Genomic DNA, 10,220 nt, shown 5'->3' with positions numbered 1-10,220 from the left:
TACAAAAGAGACCTGTAGAGGGCGCGGTCAATTTCCGGCGCGCCAATTTCAATATTATTTTGAATCGTCAGATTATTCAAAAGGAAAATAGCAACAACTACTTAAATATACAATGGATGATAAGACAGTCGAGGAATATATGATGCATTTGGAAGAATGTCGATTACATAGTTTTAAAAACTGGCCATACAGCGAGGAATATAACTGCACACCACAAAAGGTGCATCATCGAAGTGGAGATTTTCCAAATCGGCAAATGACCAAACTTGTCCAAAGCATGATAGTTGACATAGCTAATGTTATTGTTAGAACTAGCATTTTATGGAGTTTGAACACTAACCTGTAAATTAAGCCAATTATTGCCAGAGGGTAAAACAAAAAATGGGTATGGCGCCATACGGTGAACCCAAATATCCTTGCAATTTCTTTTGTTTTTTAAGTTGACCTTTTGACAAAATTAATGACATCATTACTCTATGATTTTCTCAGTCCTAACCCTAAATCTAACCCATTTTCTTTCTGGGGGAGTTCCCCACCCCGTACTCCTTATTGGTTGCATTCAGCACACATACTGTAAATATTCAAGTTCATAGCGCCATACCCAAAAATGTCTTTCTGGCAGAAACATAGCCCAAGTACTCTGACTAAGAGCTATTTGGACAGTTGTATATGCTCTCATTATAGTCAGAGACCAAGCTATGTAAAAAAAATATAAAATTGTCAATCGCTGCCCACCAAAAAGTAGTCAAAGATTCCCGCTCTAATACCACAACAATCCTATGTTTGATGTCAAATACATTTATATCAATCATTTTCGAGTTCCTTGATTAAAAAAATTCACATATTAATCACTAATACACACACTATAGAAAGAAACTCGATGGCACCCACATTCAGCTAAGCTTTGGCAGACTCCAGACAGCAGAATTCTAAGTTCGCCAACCTATATCGTGACGTTGCATCACATGATCGCCCACTCAGCCATTCCGTCTTCCAGGGGCCATCTCATACAATAATACGACAAGTGCCCGACAATGAATAAATGAGTTTTTTTCTTTCACCCCTCCTATTTTTTATTTATTTTCCCGGATGTATACTATACAAAACCTTTGTATTTTCAAAATGTATGGAGAGGGTTTAATATACATATTATATGCTTAAATGGCTGTTTGCCAATCCCCAAACCGCACATGTGATGGTAATAAAATAATGTTTAAACCAAGATAGTTGAAAATATGTTCAGGGTGTTGTTTATGGTTTTCAGCATGGTGCTACTGATTCAAAATACTGCTACATACCTTACATGTATGTTTGTACAGCAATCTTAAACAGAATTAGAACATTGTATTCTTAAATTTAACTGATGCATGTAAACATGACAAAATTGGCATGGAATGTACAGAAAGAAAGAAATAAATGTTTTATTTAACGACGCACTCAACACATTTTATTTACAGTTATATGGTGTCAGACATATGGTTACATACCACACATATTTTGAGAGGAAACCCGCTGTTGCCACTACATGGGCTACTCTTTCCGATAGCAGCAAGGGATCTTTTATTTGCGCTTCCCACAGGCAGGATAGCACAAACCATGGCCTTTATTGAACCAGTTATGGATCACTGGTCGGCGCAAGTGGTTTACACCTACCCATTGAGCCTTGCGGAGCACTCACTCGGGGTTTGGAGTCGGTATCTGGATTAAAAATCCCATGCCTCGACTGGGATCTGAACCCAGTACCTACCAGCCTGTAGACCGATGGCCTAACCACAACACCATCGAGGCCAGTGGAATGTACAGGGTACTGGCTTATTTTGATTTAAGCCTTATAAATACAACTACAGTCAAACCTGTCTTAAGCGGTCACACAAGTGAGTAGATAAAAGTGGCTGCTTAAGACAGGTGGCCACTGATTACAGGTTGCAACATATAGTCTTTAAAACATATCTTGTTGTTTCTTGTTTTAGTGTCTTTACTGCTAATTAATGGATGTGTGCTTCACAGTTTACTATAGTATAAATAAACCTTTGACATGTCGCCTCCTTCAGGAAAAACTGCAACTGGAATGTATTAAATTAACCGTTCTCAACAAGTTTGTTTTCTCTTTCCATTTAATTTAATTTCTACTTCATGCGGTGTATTGTCATAGAAAGTGAATATACAAATGTCAAGCGTAGTCTGCCCAGAGGCAATTAGATACTTTCCATAGTCATACTTTCTTAGTTGATACACAGTAGAGATGTCGGGACTGAATGGGTATTAGTATTCCTGAACGTTTGAAGATCGGTTATTTGCTGCAACCTATCACTGTTGTTAAATATCCCTTTATATAATAGTAAACATTTACTGTGGCCATTTAATACAGGTATTTTAGAGATTTGGGATCCGATTTGGGTGGCCGCTGGCCGCGAAAGACAGGTGACCGCTTATTACAGGTGCATTTACGTTATAAATCGTTTGGGAGGGGAAAAAGTGGCCACTTAAGGCAAGTGATCGCTGAATACAGGTGGCCGCTAGGACAGGTTTGACTGTACTTCACCTTTAAAAGTTTATGAATTTGGTGAATTGAGGAAATTTTATTTACATGTACTTGACATCAGTGTTTCTGCCAAAGGTTAAAATGGGTATGGAGCCATACCCAAATATTTTTTTATTATTATTATTTTTTAAAGTTAAATTTTCTACAAAATTAATTACTCTTATTACTGTTTGATTTTTCTTAACCCTAACCCTAAATATAACCCATTTTCTTTCTGGGGAGGCCCCCCCATACCCCTTTGTTGACTGGTTGCATTCAATTCCATAGTGCCATACCCAAAAATTTATTTCTGGCAGAAACACTGTTTGTAGATCTACATGATTATGCTACATTTATTAAGTATTTACATTTTATACTGTATGTATTATATAATTTAAAATTATACATGTATACATTTGTATGTATCTGATATGTATTTCAGCTGGCTGAAGCCGGTTGGTACCATTGTCCTACCAATCAAGAGCCAGATGCTGTTCGATGTTTTGTCTGCCTTAAAGAACTGGATGGCTGGGAGCCCAATGATGATCCATGGTATTGTTTCAAGGATTCTAAATATTATGATTTTGTTATTGATTTTTTACCAGAATTTCAAATTATATACTAAATGTAAGTGTCAAGTACAATTCAAAAAATTTACAAGGAAAGTAATTTATTACTAACTAGTGTAATTGTAACATAACATTAACATCTAACCTAAAAAACCGGCCTCGGTGGCGTAGTGGTTAGGCCATCGGTCTACAGGCTGGTAGGTACTGGGTTCGGATCCCAGTCGAGGCATGGAATTTTTAATCCAGATACCGACTCCAAACCCTGAGTGAGTCCTCCACAAGGCTCAATGTGTAGGTGTAAACCACTTGCACCGACCAGTGATCCATAACTGGTTCAACAAAAGCCATGTACTATCCTGCCTGTGGGAAGCGCAAATAAAAGATCCCTTGCTGCTAATCGGAAAGAGTAGCCCATGTAGTGGCGACAGCGGGTTTCCTCTCAAAATCTGTGTGGTCCGTAACCATATGTCTGACGCCATATAACCGTAAATAAAATGTGTTGAGTGTGTCGTGAAATAAAACATTTCTTTCTTTCTTTCTCAAGACACTTAATTGGTTTTGGAGGTGCAATTTCTCCTTATTTTGAGGGATGCAACATTTCCCTACTTAACAATTTGACTCTTTGCAACATTAGGAATGTATATTGGAGAGATTTGTTTTTGTTGTTTATTTCCCTTTAAATTTTCCTCATTTTTATTTACTGACCAGTGCACTACAATGTATATAATTGTTTAAACCTTTACAAATATACATTAAATTATGAATTTAGTATTGGCTTTTAAATACATGTTGTATATAATCATACTCATGACATTTCTAGTGTTTTCACAATCTTTCTATTTTTGGGAACTCTTTGAACATTTTATTTGTTGTAACAGGTACACAATAATCTTTCTCTTATATATACAGTTGCATGTAATTCAGTGTTTCTTAACTGTAGCTTTATAAAAGTGTAATTTCACTAGTTAGTGATTTGTTTCCAAAATTAAATTAGATAAATTATTGAAATCTTGGCCTTAAGATGGGATTTAGCTCAGTCAGTTGAGTGGTAGCTTGAGGTGTTTGTGTCACAGGATTGAACCACCATTAAACTGATTGGGTTTTTTTTTCTTGTTCCAACCAGTGCACCACAAGTGGTCAACGACCATGGTATGTGCTTTCCTGTCTGTGGGAATGGGCATATAAAAGATCCCTTGCTAGATTAGGAAAAACTCCTGCGCATGCTGTAACCTTACCATGGTGCAGGGGTGTAATATTCTCTTTGAGAATGGCCACTACAGCACAAATTGAAGTTTAGAGTAAAAGTCAGTATCTATCTGTGATATTTGTATTTGTATTTTTGCACAGTTCTTTACACTGTTTTTATTTATATCTTGAATTTTTCTATTGATGTTGATCATCACCTTATTTGTTTCCATTACCATAGTTTGACACCCAATAGCCGATGTATTTTTCGTGCTGGGGTGTTGTTAAACATTCATTCATTCATTCTTGCATTAGGAAAAATGTAGCGTATTTCCTCTGATGACTACGAGTCAGAATTACCAAATGTTTGACATCCAATAGCCGATGATTAATTAATCAATGTGGTCTAGTGGTGCTGTTAAACAAAATAAATAAGTTACATTTGCTAAGTTGGGTACTCAGGACAGCATGTTTGTTCCTCTTCTTTCTTTTATTGCAGCTTCTGTTTGGATAACAGAATTACTGTTTTATTTAGTAGAGGAAAATTGTTATCTTGATGTTCAAGGGACTGAACCAACAAGTTTAAAATATAGGATGTGGTTCAAGTTACATACTTGTACATGTAAATTGTATTGGTTGTTGCTGAACATTTTGCCAAATTAGCCACTTGCTAATTTTCATACAAAGTGGTTACATTATTTAGTATATGGCTGATAAAATGTTCTTTACTTATATAATGCATAATGTACTGAATTTTTTTTTTTTTTAAATCCTTTAAGGGAAGAGCACAAGAAACATTCACCACAGTGTCCATTGTTAAAGCTGAACAGCAAGGTTGAAGATCTTACCGTGGAAAGCTATCTCAGACTGGAATCCAAGAGGCAAAAGATTCGAGTGGTAAAGTGAATTTATTTTTCTCTGTCCTGTCTGTCTATCCCACATATAGTCTTCTGGGTGTTTTTTTGTTGTTGAGAATAATTTTTGGGTATAGCTTTATTGTGATATTACAGATCTAGTTTGACTTTCATGGTGATTTACCCTTTAATTTTTCACAGAGTTATGGCCCTTGAATTTTGGAGATAATAAAAGTAATAAAGTTGTAAAAAAAAAAAATGTTGGGACCAGTAGGGGACATGTATTGCTTTAGTACTCTTAGAAGGAAGGAAGGAAGGAAATAGTTTATTTAACAACACACTCAACACATTTTATTTACGGCTACATGGCGTCAGACATATGGTTAAGGACCACACAGATATTAAGAGTGGAAACCCGATGTCGCCATTTCAGGGGCTTCTCTTTTCGATGAGCAGCAAGGGATGTTTTATATGCACCATCCCACAAACAGGATAGTACATACCACAGCCTTTGTTACACCAGTTGTGGAGCACTGGCTGGAACGAGAAATAGCCCAATGGGTCCACCGATGGGGATCGATCCTAGACCGACCGTGCATCAAGCAAACATTTTACCACTGGGCTACGTCCCACCCCTTGGTGCTCTTAGAATGCTTGTCTCAAGTAGTAAAGTAAATTTATTTTTTAGCAAAGATTTGTGTTAAGTGAACAAGAATTGAGTGATTAAGTTAATTTATCTTTAGCAATGATTCCAGTGGAAAGAATAAAGCTAATATTTTTTTAGTATATATGGTTTCATTGGAAATGATGTCCCATCCATCTTGTGTACATACTTTAGATATCACTGGAGAACAAACACAAGCCCAAGTATATTGATAGTAGTTTCATCACCTATATTATATTATGTAGGAACAAAATTACAATTAACATTTTTAGCAACAATTGATAATAGATTGCTGGTTGATTAACTGCATTTTGGTAGTTTTACAATGTGCTACGGTATTGTTCTTGCCTATCCTGCAAAAACTGTTCTGGTTAAATGTAGTTAAATGTTCATTCTTTCTTCTTCTTTTTTCCTCCTTTAAAATTTGTTTCTGACACCATATGACTGTAAATAAAATGTTATGAGTGATCGTTAAACCATTTCCTTCCTTTCCTTTAAAAATTTCAGTGATGTGCATACATGTATGTCGTGTGATTAAAAAGTTTAAGACATGGGGGTTGGGGGGCTTGGTTTGCTCTGTATTAAAATTAAAGTGCCTTATGTTTTTAATGAAAATTTTATGCCTACCCATTTTAAATTACATGTACCAGGACTATTGTACTGTCGGAAATAGAATAAAAATTATTTTCGTCAATTATTTCTTACATAATAAACTGACAAGTAAATATTTTGTAAATGTCTATTTAATGATACTCTACCTAATTTAGCATTTACTTGTTTTGGATCTCATTGATGTACAAAGTGGTGTTTACTCTTGAAATTAAAAGAAAGATGTCGGTAAACAGGTGATTTGTGCACTTTATTGGAAGAGACTATAACATATTTTGGTCAACATGTGTCAATTTCATTGCTGTTATGTACAATATGCGAGGGACTGTTTCTGATGATGGTTTACCCCTATATCCTCTCCAAAACAAAATTCTTTGTAGTCATTTATAAGTAACTTTTCAGCAAAACTGTAAAGAACAATTCTGAGTTTGTGATCTATTATACCGGTATTAAAGGTGCTATCTCAATGTTACACAGTGACAGCTATTGAAAATCATTTTCTCAATAAACTTCTTGATTTAACATTTAAAGAAGACGCCTTTAACTATATGCCCATAAATGATTATAGGAAATAATTTTATCTACTAGTAGAAAATACATTTTTACTGGAGAATCTTTATCACAAACAGATGCTCACATATAACTATGATATAGCACCTTTAAGTGGTTGCAAGATTGTGTAAATTTCGAATGTACTTATGTTGAATTTATATTCAATAAATATGTTTGTCATAATTCATCATTTATGCTGCAATTTGAAATAATCAGTTAACTTACAGTTTTAAATTAAAAGTTTGTTGAAGGGTAAATGGAATTGACACATGATCAAAATGTGTTATAGTCTGTTCCAATAAAGGTCACAAATTACCTGTTTACTGACATCTCTATTTTAATTACAAGAGTAAACACCACCTTGTACATCCATGAGAGCCAAAACAAGTGAATGCTAAATTAGGTAGAGTATCATTAAATAGGTATTTACAAAATATTTACATGTCAGTTTAACATGAAAGAATTAATTGACGAAAATCATTTTTATTCTATTTCCGACACTACTATAGTTAGTTAGCTTATTGAAAAATAACCCATTTTCATGACCAGCTGTATAGCCGTGTTTTATAAATTATTTATATTACTGTTATAGCCCTCTACATTGCGACTGATTTGGTCGCATATGCAATCTTTTTTCTTTTTTTTCATTTGGCGACTAAAACATTTCATACTATCTATATAAAAATACAAATAGGTGACATCTGGCTCCTAGGTAAAAAAGTTAATGTACAGGGCTGTGTATGAGTGCATGTACTTTGTAATGACAATTCAGGGCTTCTAGAATTTTTATAAAATTCACTAGCCATGGGATCAGTGCTTTCAAACATTTACCAGCCATGTTTAAAAATTCACTAACCCTATTTTACTTTAAGTTAATACAGTTTTAATAAATAATAGTAATGTAATAATCGGATATGTCACCTAAAGAGTGAGATAGAGGTTATAAACACTAACATTGGGGGAGGGGCATATTTACAAAATAGACTTAACTGCAATATTGTACCCCCCAAAAAAAGTTCACTAGCCGTTGGGCATGGCAATAGTAGTTATTTACTAGCCCAACGTTGAATATCACTAGCCATGGGAGTGGGGCTACCATAATCTAGAGGCTGTGGACAATTATAGTAATTATATCTTCTTCTGTTTTTTTTATTAATATTAGATTATAGTTAACTGAATTCTTCATATTTTATGAATTTATTTTAAATTGCAGCAAAAAATCCTTGATGCAAGAATAGAAGAATATCGAAATGCAGCAAAGGAAATACGTGAGGAAATGGTGAAAATAACCAGCAAATAAGTGATTCTGTGAGACAAGACCCTGTGACACTGATCTGTAATGATGTGAAAGAGACATCTGACCTAATACTTTATATGCAATTTTATCCCACAATCACTGTATTCATTGGCAAGATATGACGACTAGATAAATATCTATATTTTCGGTCACTGACTAAAAATATAGGTCACGTGACTCGAGTATTTCAGACTAGATTTTGAACAAACATACAAATTAAATCATTTGTTAAAGTAAAGTAAATACAAATATCTTTTAGTTTTGCGATAACAATACAAAACTTGTATATTTATATATGACTTTATGATTTATATACGAGTTTAGAAACGCTTTTTGAATGTGACAGAATGTAGCTAGCATCTTAAAAAGAATGACGTCATGTATCTTATATGTCGTCATACAGCAAAAGCCTTGCTAGGTTGACAATACTTGATTTGCGTACACAAGAATGGAATAAATAATTAGTTTTCCGACTATTCCTGTAGGATTGCAGGGTGAAAGAAATACTTGGTTACTGTCTTAAGATATCGGCTTTATCCTGCTTAGGTCGAATTCACCATTGTAACCTTTGCAGGATAAAGCTAATATCTTTAAGACAGTAACCAGTTATTCCCTATGTCTTCAGTCATCATAACTGTATATTGTGTAAGTTGCTTTACCTTTCCAAACCAGCAACTTGTGCTTAATTTATTCCATTGTAGATGATTCATCATGATAAAACCAGTTTATGCATCACAAGCATGGCACCATCATCACTGTTTATATGTCAGTGTCAGTGTGCGATTTTGAGGAGAGTCCGGGAGCCCCAAGTCTCACAAAAATCATATTGGACTCTCTAGCTTGGCTAGCATGTGAGCCCACATGGCTCGTAAAAATTATTTGTACACATTACATTATTCTTCAAAATGACCGTGAACATATATCTAAAAATATTGGGAAACCAGTCTTGAATAGCGATCTTTTCCATGGTTTCATGCCAAACCTTTAGTGTGTCTTCTGTTCTACTGGAGATGTACGGCAGAGCCCGTTGGGTTAGTGGTGGGCTGTATAGATTTGCAAACAGGGAGACCTTATGACACTTAAATTTTTAAAACTAAAATCACACACTGTATGTAATTTCCAATATGTCTGGATTTAAGTACCTTGACCACAGGGATGTCCATTCTGTTCCTTGTGGTCAGTGATCTCAATAATTTCATCCACATCATTCATTTGATCGTAGTCTACGGAAACCAGTTCTCTGAATGTTGGTGATAGCGGACTTCTTAGTTGAATGTTGAACAGGATAGTCCAGTTCTGGCTTTGTTTTCTCTTTTATAACAGGCGGAGGTATCGGCTTTATGCTGAATGGGTTGTACGCAAATCAGAAAATAAATTAAAATGTACTTAGTATGCTAAAATCAAATATGTCTTTCGACTAGCTGTATTTTGGTTTATTTATTTTACTGAACCAGCAGGGTTTCTGCCAGAGGATAAAATGGGTATGGCACCATATCCAAACATTTTTGCAGATTAATTTTTTTTTTAATTTATTTACTTTGAAAAATTAATGACTCTTATCATTACTGTATGATTTTCTCAGCCCTAATCTTAACCCATCTTCTTTCTTGGGGAGGTTCCCCAGTCCATACCCCCTATCGACTGCAGTTGCATTCAGCACACACATTGTAAATATTCAATTTCATAGTGCCGTACCCAAAAACGGTCTTTCTGGCAGAAATATGGACCAGATATACTTCAAAAATATTAAATTATGAACCATTCACTATAACTACGTGGAAATATATTTAAAAAGTAAATGTCAAATTATTTTCATGCTTGTTGAATTTTTTCTCTTTCCTTCTGATGACCAGTTTTGATAAAGGTGTGTTCTCATTATGTGATTAGTCGCACCGACTTGTCACATACGATCGAATTGTATGGCGAGAACACCTGAATCGGAAAGACATTACTCATACATACATACAAT

General features: G+C 34.9%; 1 protein-coding gene across 1 annotated transcript; it reads left to right on the top strand.

Annotated features, from left to right (window-relative positions):
* LOC121379437 (baculoviral IAP repeat-containing protein 5.2-A-like) lies at positions 1–8,450 on the top strand. Its single transcript, XM_041508078.1, has 4 exons — positions 1–220; positions 2,964–3,073; positions 5,055–5,172; positions 8,168–8,450. Exons 1-4 carry the CDS (start codon positions 113–115, stop codon positions 8,252–8,254), a joined length of 423 nt encoding a protein of 140 aa, XP_041364012.1. The 5' UTR covers positions 1–112; the 3' UTR covers positions 8,255–8,450.
* The last annotated feature ends 1,770 nt before the right edge of the window (positions 8,451–10,220 follow it).

The sequence above is a fragment of the Gigantopelta aegis genome, chromosome 8 (genome assembly GCF_016097555.1).
Source record: "Gigantopelta aegis isolate Gae_Host chromosome 8, Gae_host_genome, whole genome shotgun sequence".
NCBI classification, from domain to species: domain Eukaryota; kingdom Metazoa; phylum Mollusca; class Gastropoda; order Neomphalida; family Peltospiridae; genus Gigantopelta; species Gigantopelta aegis.
The sequence above is the reverse complement of the archived record's forward strand: the minus strand, read 5'-3'. Positions and strand labels throughout refer to the sequence as shown.

Bases quoted from the DNA above. Each gene is read 5' to 3' on its own strand.
- LOC121379437 (XM_041508078.1), top strand. From the start codon at position 113: ATGGATGATAAGACAGTCGAGGAATATATGATGCATTTGGAAGAATGT. The intron at 3,074-5,054 runs GTATTGTTTCAA...AAATCCTTTAAG, and splicing joins GAGCCCAATGATGATCCATG to GGAAGAGCACAAGAAACATT. The intron at 5,173-8,167 runs GTAAAGTGAATT...TTTAAATTGCAG, and splicing joins AGAGGCAAAAGATTCGAGTG to CAAAAAATCCTTGATGCAAG.